Source organism: Mustela putorius, unplaced genomic scaffold (genome assembly GCF_011764305.1).
Source record: "Mustela putorius furo isolate JIRA1106 unplaced genomic scaffold, ASM1176430v1.1 tig00000174_pilon_pilon_pilon, whole genome shotgun sequence".
Classification (NCBI taxonomy): Eukaryota; Metazoa; Chordata; class Mammalia; order Carnivora; family Mustelidae; genus Mustela; species Mustela putorius.
This window is the reverse complement of record NW_025421304.1, coordinates 44,323,320-44,343,179: the sequence shown is the minus strand read 5'-3', so window position 1 is coordinate 44,343,179 and position 19,860 is coordinate 44,323,320. Positions and strand designations below refer to the sequence as shown.

At 55.1% G+C, this 19,860-nt stretch overlaps 1 protein-coding gene across 3 annotated transcripts; it reads right to left on the bottom strand.

The window, feature by feature from the left end:
• Window positions 1–45: 45 nt before the first annotated feature.
• On the bottom strand, window positions 46–18,665 carry GAS8 (growth arrest specific 8). 3 transcript variants are annotated; one of them, XM_013056882.2, is made up of 11 exons: window positions 18,607–18,665; window positions 16,657–16,743; window positions 10,821–11,018; window positions 10,326–10,532; window positions 8,627–8,681; window positions 7,819–8,024; window positions 7,129–7,296; window positions 6,873–6,959; window positions 4,203–4,412; window positions 1,648–1,888; window positions 46–299 (listed from the first exon to the last, which is right to left on the bottom strand). In XM_013056882.2, exons 1-11 carry the CDS (start codon window positions 18,607–18,609, stop codon window positions 82–84), a joined length of 1,680 nt encoding a protein of 559 aa, XP_012912336.1. In that variant the 5' UTR covers window positions 18,610–18,665; the 3' UTR covers window positions 46–81. The 3 variants fall into 3 exon arrangements, with proteins under 3 accessions (XP_012912336.1, XP_044932444.1, XP_044932445.1); XM_045076509.1 differs by having other exon boundaries at window positions 1,823–1,888; XM_045076510.1 differs by lacking the exon at window positions 18,607–18,665 and having other exon boundaries at window positions 10,821–11,094.
• Between the last annotated feature and the right edge of the window lie 1,195 nt (window positions 18,666–19,860).

The following is a 19,860-nucleotide window of genomic DNA, read 5'->3' as shown; positions in this document are numbered from 1 at the left end:
AGGAGGTGCCTCTCCTCCACACAGAAAGGCAGCGGGACACAGAGCAAATGTAGAAAACCTTCATTGGCAGACGATACAAATCTAAAAAACCAACAGCCCCTGTCCTTGGTGAAAGAGCAGGTCATCTGGGGAGCAGTCCTGGGCAGGTGCTAAGTTGGGGTGCTCACGAGTCCTGCAGGGCCCTGGCCCAGCGTCTGCCCAATCACAGCTGTCTCCAGAGGCTTGAAGCCCACATTGTCCAGAGGGATCCCAAAGGCCAGGAGCTTCGCCTCGTAGGTGCGCAGCAGGTCGTTGTGGGCCTGCAGGGTGAGGGCAGCGTTAGGAGGGAGAGGCCGACACCAAGGCAGACTCCAGCCCAGGCCCCCGCGGCTCTGGAGGCCACAGGAGGCTGGCAGTGGAAACCCGCACAGCGAGCCTTTACGGCAGCTCGCAGTAGGCCACACCTGGTCATGGGCGCTTTTATGTACATGAACTCAAGTAATTCACACTGGGAAATGCTGTCGTCATTCCTCTTTCAAAGATGGGGAAACTGAGGCAGAAGACACAGACTCAGCAGACCTGTGCACACTCCTGAGCACGCTCCTGGTTCTCTATCAGGCATTTCCCAATCAAACTGGTCATCCTTGACTTCCCGGATATGACCTTCCACGTGCACGTGCTCGACCTTACGGAGCCTCCCTGCTTTGTCTGTCTCCTGCCCCCCATCCCAGGAAGGCTAAGGCCTGGGCAGAGAGTGCTGGTGGGGCCAATGTGAAGCCAGGTTCCTGTTCCCCTCTCTGGAAAATGGCTATTTTCTGGAGAGTGGATTGCATCGGATGGTCGTGAGGGTTTGAAGAGCTGATGCGTGTGAAACGCTTAGAGCCGGGCCTGACTCAGATTAAAACTCAGAAGGGCTCATTATCCTCACCATCATCAAGGGAACAGTGCTGGAGCTTGGAGCAGCGACTGCAAGGGTGAACTGCGGCCAAGCTCCAGAGAGAACCTGGGGGCTGGGCCCTGGCTCTCGCCCTTCTCTAGGGGGCAGACATTCCCCCAGACCTGCACACAGTAAATGGCCCTAATTTTGTGTGTGTAAATACCACGGGATACCGCAGCAGCTAAAGGAAGGGCCCAGAGGGGCAGGGCCGAAGAGAGGCCCAGGGAGATCGGGTCACCATGGAGCCCAGCGCCAGTGGCAGGCCCTGCCTCCCTCCTGGGCTTCCACACCCCAAGGCATACAGACCCAGGAAGCCGGCCCCACCCTGCACATTTACAGGCTTATGTGAGTCACACTTATGGGGTGGCTTCTCAGGGGGAGTGTGTCCATGGGCAGCACTGTGTCTGCATTCCCCACAGGCAAAGCCCAGACAAGGCTGTGGCCTCCGCCACAGAGGCAGGACCTCCAGGGAGAGGGCCCAGGCCTCTCGGGTTCTCAGGGCCCTCACTGCCCTCCCCAGCAGGAGGCCTCCATGCTCATGTGTGCATTTGGTGTGGATGGGGTGTGCAGCTTTCATCAGACTTACAAGGAGCGAGAAAAGTTTGGACTGACTCGTAGCTGTCCCCTCCGTGAAGGAAGCCCATCCAATCACCCCAGAGCCCAGGTCACCAAGAGCAAGGGTCACATGAGAGACAAGAACAGAGCGTGCTGGACAAACTGCCCTCACTTACCAGATAGCCACTGAGCAGACCCCGGAAGGGACACCAGAACAGTAGCTAGAGTTGTGGGGATGCAGCCCAGGCCACACACTGAGTGACCTGAAAAGGCCCAGACAGCCTCAGGCCATGTGTACCTCCAAGGTGTAGACAAGGTGGGGCCCCGAGAGGGGGCAGGGGCTCCAGGTACCTTGCAGACCCGGGCCAGCTCATACTGCAAGTCCTTGATGGTGCTGTTCTTTGATTCGAGAACGTCCTAGGGAGAGAAGGGTAGACCTGAGTTTGAGCCTATCTCTGGGCTGAGGCAGACAGGGATTGGTGGGGGTCTCGGGGCCCCAGCAGGAGATCTCAGCCATGCAGGGAATGGCGCTAGGGTCCACCAGTGTGTACATCCACACAGGCAGCAGCCGGCCAGTGTGGAAAGCTCTTGGAAGGAGAAAGGGAAAACAGGGCCCGGCTCTCTCCAAGGAAACCGTCTAGATGGTGGGAAGGGAGAAACAAAGGCAGAGAAGCCAGGCCAACCAAGGTCCAGGGAGGGGCCCTCCTGGGAGGGTTCCTCTGGGCAAGCCAGGGGACGGACAAGAAAAGGCCCTGGCCCATGGTCACAGCTGCAGCGACCACTGTCGATGGGGTTGATTTGATCCCTCCATCAGGACTGCTGGCCGCAAAGCCTTACGCAGCCCCAGGACCAGCCGCCCTTCCCAACAGCAGAGGCAGGAAAGCTCTTCCGTTTCCAAAAGCGCCCTTGCTCTCTGCCTGGCAGTGTTCACAAGTCAGGACAAGGAGTGAGACGGACCCCCGGTCTCCAGTGCCCGGTGCTGCCAGCCCGCACTATGCCCCCCATGGGGCAGCACCACCCCAGGCCCCAAGACCCTGTTCCAAGTGGCTCCAGCCCCACAGACCCTGCCGCCCGCCGAGCTGGCACGCGCCGCTGCCTGGAATGGTATCTGGTCTCAGCCAGAAAGAGACACCACGTCTCTGCAGCCTGCCCAGCTGTCCTCCGTCAGCAACATGTCTGGGAACAACAAGTCCTTCGTCCCACCTGCCTTCCCAGGGGGCTCTGTCTGATGCAGCCCACCACACCCAGAACACACCCATGGCTCCTCACCAGCCTCACACTCATGCACACCCAACACGCTTCGGAACTGCCCTGTCCAGCTGGCTCTGCCCTCCTCCCTCAGCTCTGCACTCCCCCCAACACCCAAGCAGCAAGGGGCATACACGTATACAATAGCACCTGGTGGGAGCTGAGAGCCTCAGGTCAAGGCCAGGTGGGCAGGAAGCCAGCCTGCAGTGTTTGGGCTTTTTTTTTTTTAAAGATCAATTTATCTGAGAGAGAAAGAGAAAAGGGGTGCAGAGGGCGAGGGAGAGACAGAATCTCAAGCAGACTCCACGTGGAGCCTGACTCGGGGCTCAAACCCACCACCCATGGGATCAGGCCCTGAGTGGAACCAAGAATCAGACAGATACGTAATCAAGTGAGCAACCCAGGCCCCCATAAAGGGCTTTATGGAAAGATTAGGCGACCCAAAGGTCAACCCTCTGGGCCTGGGTGTCGAGAGAGCAGACGACATCACTGCACGTTGACTGACCACCTGACAAACGCTGCTGTGTGCTTCCCAGGATGAAATACCTGCGCAGTGAAGCCTCTGTGATCCCCAGACTCAGGTCTGTTTCTCCACAAAGGAAGAGCAGCCTGGAAGATGCTGTGTCTGGGACAAGCTGGCCGCCCCTCCCTGGGCCTCTCCATGGAGACGTGCAGACCCACAGGGACACTGCACCTGGGGCTGCCTCGGGCCTGAGGGCTGCAGGTCACCCAGGTGACCAGGATCCCCGCACAACCACACTTCCCAGCAGCAAGAGACCCCCTTTCTGGCCTAGCCTGTTCTTTCTGTGACACATCCTGGTGAGGCCCAGACTTCACCTGTCTTGTTGAATGCTCCCCCTGTGCCCAAGACAGCCCACGCAGAGGGGACCACCACAAAGAACTGCGAACTCAAGACCAAACACTCTAGGCTTTGCTCAGACCTTAAACTCCCTCTGGGAAGCCTGCCCCAGCCCCCACCACGCTGCCCTGTATGTCCCCGTCCCAACTGCCTACAGCCCACATCAAGCAGGCCATCTTTGCGTCCAGGGCAGACTGTGGCGGTGGCCTCGGCTAGGAGCTCATAGGTTCAGCTGTGCCCCGGGCCTGTCTCTAGGCTTGTCACCGATGCCTGAGAAGCACAAGGCCCGAATATTGAGAGCAGCTTGAGGTGCTGTCCAGGCTGAGCTAACCCTATTGTGAGCATGGACGGCCGTGGGCCCAGGGCCAGAAGGGGCCAAGAGGTCGAGAAGGGACTGGTGAAGCACGAAGCAAGAGAGAGCCGGGGGGCCTGGGGACAGATGTCTGCAGGCCCTGTCGGTGCCCAAGCACAGGAAACCCATAATGGTCCCTCCCCAACGTCCACAGCAAGTCCCCACTGGAGAGACAGAGGCCAGACACACACACGCATCCAACACGCGACCCCGGCCTGAGCCCCGGATGCCAGCTGAGGGACCGGAATGGGGTGCTGCAGCCTGGGACCCACCTCCAGTTTGCGGGACACGAGGGTCAGCGCCGCGGGGTCCAGGTTGGAGGCTGCCAGCACCTCATTGAACTGTGCCTCCTTCTTCTCCACGGCAGCACTCAGCGCCTGCATCTTCCGCTCCAGAACCAGGTTCTTGAAGCCCACCTTCTGCTGCACCTCCAGGATGGCCGCCGTGAACTTCCTGTACAGCTCATCCCGCTCCTGCTGCACCTGAGGGGACAGGCAGTGACAGCCAGAGACGCCACCTGCCCTGGGGGAGGCTCGCTGGGGAGAAGCCGCCTCCCACCTGTGCCCCTGAACCCATCTGCAGAGTGAGCCCCTTCTACCTCTGAGTGTTGTCTACACTGCCTGCATACCCACTCTCTGTGATGGAATGGAAGGTGTGCCGCCGTCCACACTGTGGAAGGTAGGAGGAAGCGCTAATTGGACCCGCCGCTACTAAGCTGCTTCAGGAAGCAACAGGGTACCCCGGTGAGGGCTGGCGAGGCCCCACAGCGGGGCTGGGGCCCTGGGTCTGGGCAGAAGGCTCAGGTAAGACACGTTCCTGATCACACCTACGTGAGATCAAAGGGTAAGGGTTAGCAGTGTTTGGGGGAGAGGGGCTCCTAGGGACCCACCCCCTCGGCAAGCCCCAGATCCCAGACCCCCACAGGTCGGCATGGCCCACTAACAGCAGATCTAGACAATAGCTCTGGGGCCAACCACCTGTCAAGAAACAAAGGTGTTTTTTTTTACCTTCTAACTCTTGCTTTTCACTGTCACTGTAAAAAAGCAAGACTGTGTAAGTATAAAAAGTAAACACCCCTTGGGGCACCTGGGAGGCTCAGTGGGTTCAGCATCTGCCTTCAGCTCAAGTCCTGATCCCAGAGTCCCAGGGTTGAGCCCTGCATTGGGATCCCTGCTCTGTGGGGAGTCTGCTTCTCCCTCTGCCCCACACCCATGTTCTCTCGCTCTGTCTCAAATGAATAACTAAAATTTAAAAAAAAAAAAAAAAGTAAACACCCTTTAACCCAACTTCCCAGAGGCCACCATGTGAACATACAGCGTAACCCCTTCCAGAATGTTCTCTACAGGTGTAAAAGCACATCTTACAGCTAGAGAGAGAATCCCCTGCTCAAAGCCACAGCACTGTATCCTTCTCTTGACTGTACAGCTTTCCCCAGACAGGCTTCAATCCAGTCCCTGTCCCTTTGGTCTACAGAACATGGACACATCAGCACCCGTGGTTTTCTCAGAGAACACTGACTACGGCCCACGCCTCGAATGACATCCCAACAGAAGAGGAGGGGGCAGAGTACCCAGCTCCAGCACGGCCTCTGCACAGTCTGCATGTTCTCCCCCTGACACACACCCTCTTCACTCCTAAGGTAACCTGAGGGCTCTTCTCTTAGCCGGCCAGCAGCCGGCAGTGAACAGGACCCTCCGAGGCCTCTCTGTAGGTGGCTGCACATGTGATGGCCCTTCTGTAATCAGTCTGTGACCGTGAAGTTCCATTAGGTGAGAAAGGGCGGACATGCTCACAAGGACAGGGCTGATCTGCCCGCATCTCTGACAAAAGCACACTCAGGGACACATTCTCAACCCGATCCCACGGGCAGTTCTGAGTTAGTGACAGTGGCACAGGCAGGACAGGCCCCCTGGGCACTTCAGGCAAGATCACACTCAGAACAGCCCTCTGGGCAGACTCTATCCAAATTCCCAATGCCAACCCCATGGCTAGGGACTGACTTCCCAGAAGGAGATGCTCACAGTTACACAGAGAGAAATTTAAGGGGTGCCTAGGGGGTTCAGGTAGTTCAGTATCTGCCTTCAGCTCAGGTCATGATCCCAGGGACCTGGGATCGAGCCCCACATCGGGATCCCTGCTCCGTGGGCAGCCTGCTTCCCCTCTGCCTCTGCCCTTCCCCCTACTGGTGCTGCTCGATCACTCTCTCTCCCTCAAATAAATAAACAAAATATTTAAAACAAAGAAAAAATGAACTTAGAAGGATGACTGTGGCTGCACGTTTGCCGCAGCAAAGGATAGAAACAGAGCTCCATGTGCGGGGAACTGGCTACACGCACCGTGTCACCTGCAGGCTCGAGCCCAGGGGAGATGACTCTAGGGAAGTGCGCTGTGGGGCAGGCATGACGCCCCAGCTGCCCAGGGCACGCAGGGAGACGTCTGCGAGAATCCAGGGGGCGGCCCCACGGGTGAGGACGCGCTGAGCAGGGGGCCTCGCGCTCGCTCACAGACAGCTTGCCCCGACCTCCTTACCAGGCGTGCCTAACGCCTCAGCACGGAGACACACGCATACAGAAGAGAAAGACCGACCCCAGGCACCAGGGGCCAGGTGCCTGCACAGGTCTCGCAGCTGAGCCTGCAGGAAGGAGAATGGGGAGCAAGTGTCTCCCCACAGGGCGGCTACTCTCGGTGAGACCCCGGGGCCGTCCACAGGGCGGGCTGCAGCTTTCTGCCTCATCACCCCATCAAGCCTCACAGAACGAGCGGTGGGCACCAGGACTCCAGCCACTCTGGCTGCAGAGCCGGGTGACAAGAGAGGTCCCTCCTGGCTCCGGCTCCCACTCCCACTCCCGCTCCGGCTCCGGCTCCGTCTCCCACTCTGGCTCCGGCTCCCGCTCCGGCTCCCACTCCAGGCTCCCGGCAGGGCCAGCCTGGCGTCTGCTCACCTTGACGAACCGCTGCTCGAGCACCTCATGTTCCCACTGCAGGTCCTTCAGCTCCTTCTCCGTGACCTTCAAACGTGCTTTTGTGCGCTGGAGAGAAAAAAAGCAGCAGAAGAAAGGATTGAGGATCCGGCATCTACAGAACAGACTTGTGGAGGGCGGCAGCCCCAAAATAACCATCCGACAGAGCTGGCTCAGGGGCACCCGGTGACTCGGCACCCGGGTCCTGAGTTTGAGGGAGGGACACGAGGGAGCCCACCAGCAGGATCTGCTTGTCTCTCTCGTAGCTGCCCAGCTTCTTCTGCATCTCATTCATGTCGTCGCGAGCCTTCTGGAGGGGGTCTGCCAGGCGCCGGTTCTGCGTGGACACCTCCATCATCTCCTTCTCCAAGTGGTCCTCCTTCTTGCGCATGTCTTCCATCTGCTCCTGTCGGAACCAGGACGGGGTGCGGGAGGTTCAGCAGGCAGAGCTGAGGGAACTGTGGTCTTCAGGGGTGAGGGCCGCGAGCCCTCCCGCCCAGGAAGGATGGTCCTCAAGTCCCAGACCGCTTGCGTGTAACCACTCAGAGGGACTCTGCACTATGGGAACTTATTTGGAATTTTCTAGGAAGGCGGCCTCCATGCCAGTGATATCATGCTGCTCTCGGGACCCCGGGGACAGCCCCCAGGGGTAGGGGACAGTCCCCAGGGGTAGGGACAGTAGGGATGGTCACTACCCCCCCACTAGGTGACAACACCAGCACCGGGCAGCCTCGCTACGCCTCCCCCTGCAGCTCTGCACAGGCTTCTGCCCGGCCCGTGCACCCTGTTCCATCCACCGGTCTGCGCTGCGTACGGCGTGCTGCTTCCAGCCCGAGTCTGCAGCAGGCACGTCACCGATGCAGCTGCGGCCAGGACAGTGGGTATCTGTCTACGCAGGGGCGTGGAGCCCGCCGCCCTCGCGCGGCACCTTGAGGGAGTTGATGAGCGCCAGGTTGTTGAGGGTGATGTCGTTGTAGTAGTTCTTGATGTCTGTAAAGGCCTCCTCGTGCCGCTGCATCAGCGCGTTGATCTGGCCGTTCTTCCTCTCCTCCACCTCGTGGATCTCGGTCTTTCTCCGCAGGTCGAGCTCATCCCTGAGCATCTTCATCTTTTTGTCATACTTGGCCTCAATTTCTGAAAGGCAGAAGCACACGGAGGAACGGGGGCCTGACGGCTCCAAGCAGAGACGGAACCTACAGACACAGCCCAGGAACACCCCGGGGACGAGCGCTATGCGGACAAGCTCACGGCTGACACATGTGGCACACACACACCACGGCCAGCCTTCCGTGGCCTATACCAGGCATGGCTAGTCGATCCCAGAACCAGGGTTCCCACTGACTGAGAGTCGGCTGCTCCCACGGCAGTGTGGCTGGCGAGGGAGAGAGCTGCATCAGTAAACCACACAGATTTCTCAAACGGGAGCCCCTCAGGCCAGCAGCCACGGAAAAGACTATTCTAAGAATACTGCCCATGAGACTGGAAACGGGTACCTGCTTCAACTGCCAAGAGCAGGGAAGGAGACAGTGCTCACAGCCTCCCCGGCTCGTACAGAAATAAGATCTTCTGGGATTTGGGGCCATCCATCAGCCTCGAAAACTATCCCATCTTTTCTGTGCATGTCTGGGCTGCTGTAGCCCGGTCTCTGTGCACTGGGCTAACAAGCCCTGAAGGTTAATGACCACCGGTGGGAGGGGTTCTGGCAGGGGCTCACAGTGGATCCACGAGACACTGACCTCGCACCTGCCTCTCAAAGTCATTCCGCATCTTGGTGATCTCCTCCGTGTGCTTCTGCAAGGGAGAGAAGCTGGCCGTTACCAGACACACACAGAAGCCTCTCCCTGGGGCTGGCCTGGCCCCTCAGGCGTATGGAAAATACAGCCCAGAAAACCCGGAGCGGTCCTGCTGGGCGCTGGCTTCCCCTCGTGTCCAAGCTCATGCCCCCTGCTCAGAGTGATGTGGTTGTGGTCACCTCCATGTTTCGTCATTCCACTTCCTCAGCTAAAGTCACCTCTGAGCTCAACACAAAGTGAACAGATGTTCCAAACACTACAACCATGCTTGGCCTTTGGCTTGGTCTGCCCACAGGCTATGGACCACTGGCCACACCTACACAGAGCTGCAGGCTCTTTCCGATGCCTGCTGACCTGCCTCAGCTGGGGCTTGAAAAGTATGTTGACAGTTACACGTAACCATTTTGAATAAAGAACTGACATTATTGTTCAGAGTCATGTTTTTGCACAAAGGGGAACTAACCACGTAACTACTCCAAACCCAGGCCTCAGGTGAGCAGGCGGTCTCACATGACCAGCTTCACTAGAAACCAGCCCAGGCTGTACTTGTATCAGCAAAGACCAGACAATTCCCGCGACCAAGACTTCAGCCTCCAGCTTCACTGCAAAGCCTGCACTGTTACTGAGTTTTTTCCTAGTTCCGAGGAGGCTGGCTTGCCTCCAGGCATGAGGCAAATGTGTTGCAGCCAGGAAGGAGCCTTAGAAAAATCAGTTGAACCACCTTCCCCCTGCCCAAATCCTCCAAACATCCACCAACTCAGCCTGGGTCAAAGCCCCTAACTGGGGTTCCTGATGCCGACAAGCTCTGACCCATCTCCCTGGCCTCCTCGCCCCTCACTCCTCTGCGCCTCCACACTGGCCCATCCCTGCTCCTCTTCAGACCTTGTCTCCCTACGCCGGGCTCAGCAACCCCTCCTTCCAGCCTTTGCCCAAATGTCAGCTTCTCCATGAGCCATTCCCAGAACTCCTGGTAGAAAAATGCCTCTCCCGCCCTGATCTCCAGCACCTTCCTCCCTGCTCTGTTCTCCCCATAGCACTCCTGTCTGTGGATATGTAGACACGTCCACCCTCCATTCTGTCTCCTGGCTCCTTCCCGAGCCATCAGACATCCATGGGCGGTGTTTCTATCATTCCTGTTCCCCATATGTTCCCAGAAACCAGACCGGGGCCTGTGTCTTACAGATACTCAGCAAATGCATTTCAGCCTCCACCTGGAAGCCCCCAGCCTCCCCAAGAAAGGACCAGTCAGCCGCGTGCTCATCAGCCCAGCTTGCACGAGACACTTCCCACCACCCGGGGGCTCACACGCTGGACACTCTAATGGTTGTGTGTGTTTCTAAATGTCCGAGAGTCCCCACGGAGAGCAGCCAGGTGTCAGGGGTCAGCAGCACGTGGCGGAAGACACTGAGTGGGACTTCCCTCCTGGGGAGTCTGTCTGTGGTTCAGTCTAAGACACAAGACTGTACCTGGTTCCCAAACGGGATGTGTCTGGCTGCATGCTTTTCATTATTTTTATTTTTATTTCAAGTAATTGCCAAAATGCAGGGAACTGCTAAGGGAAATATGAATTCCCAGTTCTGCTGAATGACCAGGAGTTCGCGGTCCCCAGCGGCCCGTCAGACCCCAGCGCCCTCACACCTACCAGCCGCAGGTTCTTCACCACCACCTCGTTGGCCAGCTCCTGCTCCTTGAGCTCCACCTTCAGCGCCCGCATGTCCTTGCGCAGTGCTCCCTCCTGCGTGCGGTGCTCCTTCTGCGCCAGCTTCATGACCACAGTGCCCTCGGCCTTCATCTCCGTCAGGTTGTTCTGATGCTCATACAGCAGGTGTTTCACCTTCTGCTTGTACACCTGCACACAGCGGGAGCAGGTGATGGCCTGCACACCCGCACACACACGTCCCTGCACACTCGCACACACACCCCAGCACACACTCGCACACACACACTCCTGCACACTCACACACAGTCCTGAATCTGTGGGTGCCCTGCACACACACACTCTTCTGCAAGAAATACCTTCATTTCTCACGGTAAAGGGCTGCACCGGAGGAGAGAAAATGCTCCCCCCGGGCCCCCGTCCAGCTCTGCTGTTCCATGAGGCATGTCCCGCAGGGATAGGCCAGTCAGCCCCACTAACCTTGATCTCAACCTGGTGCCTCTCTTCAGCCTCCTCCATCTCCCGGTCTTTGTTCCGCAGCTCGGCCTTCTTCTCTTCCAGCTGCCTCCGCGTGATCTCCCAGAAGGTGTGGATCTTGTCCCGCTCCAGCTGGAAGTAGTTGCGCTCCTCCCGCTCCCGGTCCAGCTCCTCGCGGATGCGGCTGACGTGCTCCTCCACCTGCCAGGCAGGGCAGAGCCGTGAGGGCCCAGCAGGGGCCCACCCAGTGCCAAGAAGAAAGGAGGGCCAGTCTCACCTAAGAACAAGAAAAACTAAAGGTAAGAAATGAAAACAGGATGCTAGGAAGGCCCAAAGACAGGACACATTCAGAAAATAGCAGAAAGATCTCGAATGTGGCTAATAAACATAAAATGATTATATCTTTTATTCCATTCCTGGGAATTCAGATGACAGAAATTTCTCAAAAGAACACAAGAGCTTTCTGCTCAAATATAGTAGTCACACCATTATCACGACATCAAAAGGGGCACCTGGGTGGCCTGAGAGTCCTACTCTCTCGGTAGGTTCAGGTCATGCTCTCATGGAGTGATGCGTTAGAGCCACTGCCTGGGTCCCCACTCTGCAGGGAGTCTGCCTAAAGGCTCTTTCCCTCTGCCCCTCCCCCAGCGCACATGCACACACACACACACACACACACACACACACACTCTCTCTCTCTCTCTCTCTCTCTCCCTCCCTCTCATATAAATAAATAAATCTTTTTAAAAAATTTTTAAGGAGGCACCTTGGCAGTTGGTTAAATATCTGCCTTCGGCTCAGGTCATGATCCTGGGGTCCTGGGATAGAGCCCCATGTCGGGCTCCCTGCTTAGTAGGGAGTCTGCTTCTCCCTCCCCACTTCTGCTCTCTGTCACCATCTCTGTCTCTCTCTCTCAAATGAATAAATAAAATTTTTAAAAATTCTTTTAAGGAAATAATCTAAGATAATTTTAAATAGGGAAATGATTGAGAAATTAGAGTAAATCTACTGGAAGATTATACGGCCCAAAGACACATGGATATGAAATAGTGTGGCACCATATACACATATTCACAGAATAATGCTAATTTTAAAACACTCACCTCTAAAGATACATGTTAAGCAAAAATATATATATAAAACCAGAAGACCAGCTAGCATCAAAAAGGCCTGGTCCAAAGCCAATGGCAGCCAAATCTGCAAATAGGTTAAATTTAAGAGAAAAGTGAGGCAGGCTCTTAGCTTCCTTGAGAATTTCCTTTCCATCAAGACTTGGTTCTCTACATCGCTAGAGGCAAGGGAAACAAAAGCAAAAATCAACTACTGGGACTTCATCAAGATAAAAAGCTACAGAAACAACCTAAAGGTGGCCCAGAATGGGAAAATACATTTGCAAACAATGTATTGGATAAAGGGTTAGTATCCAAAATCTAGAAAGAGCTTATCAAACTCAACACCCAAGAAACAACCCAATCAGAGTCGAGAGTCGGGCAGAAGACCTGAATAGACATTTCTGCAAAGACAACATCCAGATGGCCAACAGACACATGAAAAAGGGCTCCACATCACTCAGCATCAGGGAAATACAAACCAAAACCACAGTGAGACACCACCTCACACCAGTCAGAATGGCTAAAACTAACAAGTCAGGAAACAACAGATTTGGCGACGATGCAGAGAAAGGGGAACCCTCGTGCACTGTTGGTGGGAATGCAAGCTGGTGCGGCCACTCTGGGAAACTGCATGGAGGTTCCTCAAGACGTTAAAACTAGAATTACCCTAAGACCCAGCAATCGCACTACTGGGTATTTACCCAAAGGACACAAAAGTAAGGATCCAAAGGGTCACATGCACCCCAATTTTATACCAGCAACGTCCACAATAGCCAACCTCTGGAAAGAGTCCAGATGTTCATCAACCGATGCTATTAAAAGAAGATGGCGCTGATATGCCCCCCAATAATGGGTTAGTGATTAAAGGAGCGAGACTGATATAAAGCAAAGGTCAAGCAAAGCTTTATTTTGCGCCAAGCGTCAAGAATCAAACCGAATGTTTGGGGCCACACCTCTTACAAGAGAGGGCAACCTTTCTCTGTTTCACAGACTAGCTTCAAGGACAAAGGCCATGTGATTGCGCCTGACCACGCACAGGTGGCCGATGAGATTGTAACACACAGAGGAAACTCCACAGTTATGTTAGGTCACATATAAGTGACCAATTGAATTACAATTTACCCTATAGTAGACATTTGACCTAGCCTAACACCTTGGTTAGGATTGGCACCCAAAAGGCTCCCAAAGCGGGGGGTTGCCATACTCCTTGGTAGCTAGGAGACAGTATGCAACCTCCCACTGATCAGAAGTCTCCAAGGGACTTGTTTTTAAGTAAGTCCCCTGGGGGAAGGGGAGCAGGGGCAGTTTAACGGTTCAACAACAAGGTTATTGTTTAACCTGGATGGAAGCCTCTGGCTAAATAGGTCCTCACAGTACTAAAAGATAAAGATGTGGTTCATAGGGCGCCTGGGTGGCTCAGTGGGTTAAGCCACTGCCTTCGGCCCAGGTCATGATCTCAGGGTCCTGGGATCGAGTCCCACATCGGGCTCTCTGCTCAGCAGGGGGCCTGCTTCCCTTCCTCTCTCTCTGTGATCTCTTCCCTTCCTCTCTCCTACTGTGATCTCTCTGTCAAATAAATAAATAAAATCTTAAAAAAAAAATAAATAAAATAAATAAAAAGTTCTTTAAAAAAAAAAAAAAAGATGTGGTTCATAAACGCAATGGAACACTACTCGGCCATCAAAAAGAATGAAATCTTGCCATTTGCAACAACATGAATGGAGCAAGAGGGTATTATGCTAGTGAAATAAGTCAGAGAAAGACAAACACCGTATGATTTCACTCACACTGTAGAATTTAAGAAAGAAAACAGATGAACATATGGCAAGGGGGCAGGGGGAAAGAGAAAGAGCGAGATAAACCATAAGAGACTCCTTTTTTTTCTTTGTTAAGATTTTATTTGTTTATTCAACAGAAAGAATGAGAGCACAAGTAGGCAGAGCAGCAGGCAGAGGGAGAGGGAGAAGCAGGCTCCCCGCTGAGCGGGGAGCCCCATGTGGAACTCAATCCTAGGAGCCCAGGATCATGACCCCAGCTGAATGCACTTAACAACTGAGCCACCCAAGCGCCCCAACCATAAGAGACTCTTAACAATGGAGACTAAGCTGAGAGTTGACGGAGGGGTGGTGGGTGGGAGACGGGATAGATAAGTGATAGGCACTGAGGATGAGCACTGGGTGTTCTATGGAGGTGACGAATCACTGATTTCTCCTCCTGAAACCAATACACACTGAATATCAGTAAGTAAAATTTAAATTAAAGAAATAAATAATTGGGACATCCAGGCTACCTACTTTGACTGGCTCATGGTATCAGATTTCACTCAATATTCAGATTTCTTATAAATACACAGATCCTAGTTTCTCTTTAAAAATCAGAAAACATGGGGCACCTGGGTGGCTCAGTGGGTTAAGCCGCTGCCTTCGGCTCAGGTCATGATCTCAGGGTCCTGGGATCGAGTCCCGCATTGGGCTCCCTGCTCAGCAGGGAGCCTGCTTCCCTCTCCGTCTCTCTGCCTGCCTCTCTGTCTACTGTGATCTCTCTCTGTCAAATAAATAAATAAAATCTTTAAAAAAAAAAAATCAGAAAACATACCACCCTGTAGCACAATGTCCATAGGGTAAGCATCCAAAGAACAGACTACAGTCCCCAACCCCTCAGCCCTGCCTGGACCCTGGATAGTTCTGAGGTTGTCAGTCCCGCACATGCTGAGCGATCACTGCTATGTCACATTCTGTATCCACAGAGACAAGAAACAGCTCGAGTGCTGGGGCGATGGGACGTGCTGTCCAGCCCCCACGCAGCAGCCCCAGTGATCCCTCCAACACAAACCTGAACCCATCACCATCTGCTTAAACTGCCTGTGGCTTCTCTGCATATAAAATAAAACAACTCAGGGTGCCTGGGGGGCTCAGTCGGTGAAGCATCTGCCTTTAGCTCAGGTCATGATCTGAGTGAGATCCTGATCTCAATCCTGGGATCGAGCACCGCATCAGGCTCCCGGCTGGGCAGGGAGCCTGCTTCTCCGTCTTACTCCATCTCTGTGCTTTCTCTCTCCTTCTCTCAAACACATAAAATCTTAAAGAAAAAGAAAGAAACACTTCTACCTTTAAAAAAAGTCAAATCAAATCAAGCAACTCTTCACCCCTGTGCACTGGCCTCTGCCCAACTCTCTAACGTACCTTTGTATTTACACCTTATCCTAAAACCATCCAAACAGAGGCACCTGAGTGGCTCAGTCGGTGAAGCCTCCAACTCCTGGTTTTGGATCAGGTAAAAAGCTCAGGAGTCTGGGATCGAGCCGTGTGGCAGGCCCTGAGCTCAGCAGGGAATCTGCTCTCTCTCTCAAATAAACACATCTCTTTTTAAAAACTATCAAAAGGGGCGCCTGGGTGGCTCAGTGGGTTAAGCGTCTGCCTTCGGTTCAGGTCATGATCTCAGGGGCCTGGGATGGAGCCCCTCATTGGGCTCTCTCCTCCTCTCTCTCTCTGCCAGCCTCTCTGCCTACTTGTGATCTCTCTCACTCTGTCAAATAAACAAACAAAATCTAAAAAAAAAAAAAAAAAAACTATCAAAAGAAAGATAGGTTTATTAACACAAACACACAAGCTGACATGGAACCCCCAATAGGTCCCTAGCACACACCTGCCAGTCACTCATCAACATGGCGGCTGGAAGAGGCACTAACATTGCACTCATGGCTCACCATATGTTGCAATTTTTAGGTGCCTTTTAATTGAAATTATAATTATTCAATTATGTTCTCTGGCCCTTAATGTCATCAAAGTGGACAAGTGGCTTAAAATAATTCCTACTGGGACTCCTAGGGTCTCAAGTTGGTTGAGCGTCTGCCTTCGGCTCAGGTCATGATCTCGGAGTCCTCGGGTCGCGCCCCACGCTGGGCTCCCTGCTCAGTGGGGACTCTGCTTCTCCCTTGCACCTCCCTCACTTGTCCTCTCCCTCTCTCTTTCTCTCATATAAATGACTAAAATCTTTCTTTTAAAAAGGGGGAAAAATTAAAGCTTATTAAAAATACAAAAATAAAAATAGGGGTGCCTGGGTGGTTCAATGGGATAAGCCTCTGCCTTCGGCTCAGGTCATGATCTCGGGGTCCTGGGATCGAGCCCCGCATCGGGCTCTCTGCTCAGCGGGGAGCCTGCTTCCTCCTCTCTCTCTCTGCCTGCCTCTCTGCTTACTTGTGAATTGTCAAATAAATAAATAAAGTCTTAAAAAAACAAAATAGGGGCACCTAGGTGGCTCAGTCAGTTAAGTGTCAGCCTTCGGCTCGGGTTGTGATCCCAAAGTCCTGTGATGGGGTCCAGCATTGTGCTCCTCTCGCTCGCCCTCTGCTGTTGCCCCTGCTTGTGCTCTCTCTCTCACTACCTCTGAAAAATAAATAAATACTTTTTTTTTAAAAAAATGAAGAAAGCTAAAAGTAGTTTTTATATCAGAAAATCATTTCCTTCCAAATTCTTACCACCCTATAAAAAAATTTCTTCGAAATGGCTACATTTTTTTTTTTTTTACTATGTACTGTACTTGATAGCTTTGGAACCAATGATGGAAACGGACAGAAGTGCAGGAGCAGACCGAGGGGAGATGGATGAGGAAGCGGTGGGTGGTGGGTGGCAGCTGAAAGAGGTTCGTGAAGGCAGACCCCCAGAGACAACACTGAACAGCAGCAGTACCACCATCCCAACCCAGGACTAGGCCAAGGCCTTGCTCACCTGCTCCTTGCTCATGTCCTCTGGAGCAAGCCCGTCAACAATGGGGGCACCTTTGGTTTTCCCTTTCTTCCCTTTCTTCTTGGGTGCCTTTGATTAAAGAAGAGATGATTGGGTGAGGAAGGTAGGCTCTCTAAAGGCATCAGCTTCTGGCTGGCTCTGATTAACCCCCCGGGGCACACTGGGACAGGAGGACCTGTTCTGGTTTCTCTCCTGTTGCTCCAGATCTCACGTCCCACCTGGACCTCATCACTGTGCCTTCCCTAAGGTTTCCCACCCGTAATCACCCAGAGGGAAAAGCAAGGACAAATCTTCCTTTTCAGAAGAGAACACTTTTTCCCTCAGAAAGGAAGGTAGGAGAAACTCCTTCTAAATCCTTGGTATGAGGCCGAGACATCCTGGGCACGAATGCAAAATTTACTTGGCCAGGAAGAACCCCAACAGTAACTGTCAAACGTCACCATGCTGGCGATAATGCTTGGTGACCACCCTAGAGAAACCTGCAAGACACTGCTGGGTATGTGTACGGAGAAATGGTCCAGAGCAAGGATCACAGGTGGAAACATGAGGCTGCCTTGTCTTCCAAATACAAAACGCCTTCGGAGAACCCTGGTCAGGAGCTGAAGCAGACGGCACTCCCCATAGGTGCTCTGTCAAGGGGTGGCCACACAGGAGCAGCTCCTAGTGTACGGCCTGCTGCTAACAAGGGACACGGTGGAAGAGCCTCCCACCTCCACTCAGTTCCCAAGAGCCCCTCAAGCAGGTGCTGAATTTCCAAATCCCTACCTTTTCTCCCAGCTCCGGGACCCATGCTTGTGCGCATCTACCTGTTTCTCTGACCTTTCTGTGTCTGCGTCTAAATGTCTCTATTAACATTTCTATGTATGTATAGGTATGTCGACATGCAACGTCTTTATGATTACCAAAAATACTTTTACATGGATACCTTAGAAAACAGAAACGCAAAAAGAAAATAGGAAAATCCCCCATTCCAACAAGCTAGTGACAAACCTAAGGATTCTGGGGGCCGTTTCCAGGTGATTTTAAAAACCCATGCACTGAGACCTTCACTCCTAACGTCCTGCTGTCCTTCCAAGCCCTCTGCTCTAAGAAGTCCATCCCATGGGAAGGTGGCCCAGTTTCATAACTACTTGGCAACTCACAGCCAAATGCAGGGGCTAGGCATAGCTCCTGGGGAGGCACGCCCCCCCCATCAGCTGATACCCACTCCTGCAGCATCTGCCTGGAAAACAAGCTCTTGTGAACCCTAAACCATGAGTGGAGGGGCAGGTGAGGGCCCTGAAGGTGAGACAGCCGGGGAGTCCCACCCTGCTCCTCTAGGTACGGGCCTGACTCTTCCAAGGCTCTCCAAGGAAACAGCAGCTCCTGAACCCTGAGGCTCCGTCCAGGAACCCTCGGTGTAGAGGGACCTCTAGCCACTCCGGTATGCCCCAGGCTCTCCACCCCAGAGACTGGAGGTCCTTGGGTATCCCCTGAACCCGACTGTGCTCCCGGGGACCCTGTGTGGCCCCGGGCCCCTCGCCCCAGGTCTCAAGGATGCGGAGGACTGAGAATTCCCTCCAGACAGGAAACCCTTCCGGCCCAGGTTCTGTCCCGGACAGCGTGCAACCCCCAGCCCGGATCCGGGGCGGGGTGGGGGGGGGGGGGGAACGTCCGTGAGCCCCGCCGTGAGCCCCGGATCCGGGAGAGCCCGGATCTCTCAGCTCCAAGTGCGCGCGGGGCCCGGGATGCGGGAGCCCCGGATGCGGGAGCCCCGGCAGCCAGTGCTCTGCCCCCGAAGACGCCACGAGAGCGCCAAGGCCTCCGTTCCAGGCGCCCGGAGCTCCGGGCCCCCCGCGCTGGGGTCTCCGCGTACTGGAGTCCCGCGGACCCAGACCTCCCGTCCAGGCGTGTCTCTGCGCGGACCCCAGCCCGCTCCCGCCGCCCGCTCACCATGGCTGCGGAGCGCCCGACCCGTCGCCGCCCGCAGACCCGCGGCTCCCGCCCCGCCCAGGCCGCGCCGTCTCCCGGCAACCGAGGGGCGGCCCCGCGCGAAGTCTCGGCGAACCTCGCGAGACCCGGCCGGCCGCGCCCGCGCCTGGCGACGGCGGAGGCGAGCTCCCGGCCACGCGCCGCGGCGGTCCCCGGGGCCGCGGAGTCGTCGGGCTCCTCCGGGCGGCCGGGGCGGGGCGGGGAGCCCCGCGCTTCGTCTCCCCGGAGTTCCTGAGGGCGGCTGCTTGCGGGCTTCGGCTTGTCTCCCCGCCCTGAGCCGAAGCTCCGTGCAGCGGGGGGAGCCGCCGGGTGCGCGGCTCGGACCACACGCAGGTGCTCGGGGAAGTGCCTCCCGCCAGGGACCGAGGCAGGGAGGCCCGAAGGAGCTGCCCCGCAAGGCTCCCAGGCGCCGTCCCGACTAGATGCAAATTCGGGCTGAGGTTATGCCCCTGGGCCACACCCCACGCGGGCCACCTGCTGTCCCGGTGAGCGGGGTGGGGGCAGCTGGGGTTCTGCAGGCCGCCAGAACCAGACAGACATGGACAGAGCGCATTTTCCGTCTGGCTCTGGAGGGTTGAAATCCGCCAGTGGCTCCTTCTCAGAACTTAAGTGCTCTCCCTGAGGAGGCCCCCTCTGTGGCCCCTGCCCTCATGGTGAGGACAGACTAGAAGCCACAAGTTTCCAGACAGGCACTGCAGAAGAAAGGGGAATTTGGACGTTCCTTTCCTAACCTCTTGCTCTGAAAACCGCTGGTCGTCATGATTTCGAAAGGGAATTTCACCCTGTTCCCTCCATGCGTCACTCTGTGTCACCCAGAAAGCTGGGAGTGGCCATCGTTACACAGTATTCGTCCTCTTTCTGTCCACACCCTCGACATTAGCATCTTCCTAAATAGTGGTTTGCAGCAGGTCATGTTTTCCCTTCTGTTTGGGGATAGAGAAGATCAGAACCTCCTCTCTCCAAAGAGTTGCATTGAGGAGAGAGTGTGAGTACTGAAGAAGGGCTTGGGTGGGCTTGGATCGGCCAGTCCTGCCCAAGGAGGAAGATGCCCCGTTAGCTGGGCTTGCTTCGGCCCCAGCACACACACAGGGGCTGGGATCTGAGAGCCTCCTTAGGGAGGACCCTCAGGGGCTTCTGCTTGCCCAGCCAAGGTGGGGCTTGCCAGCCTGGAGGCCATAGTGAGGTCTGCTCATGTCACTCTGCCTGGGCAGCCAA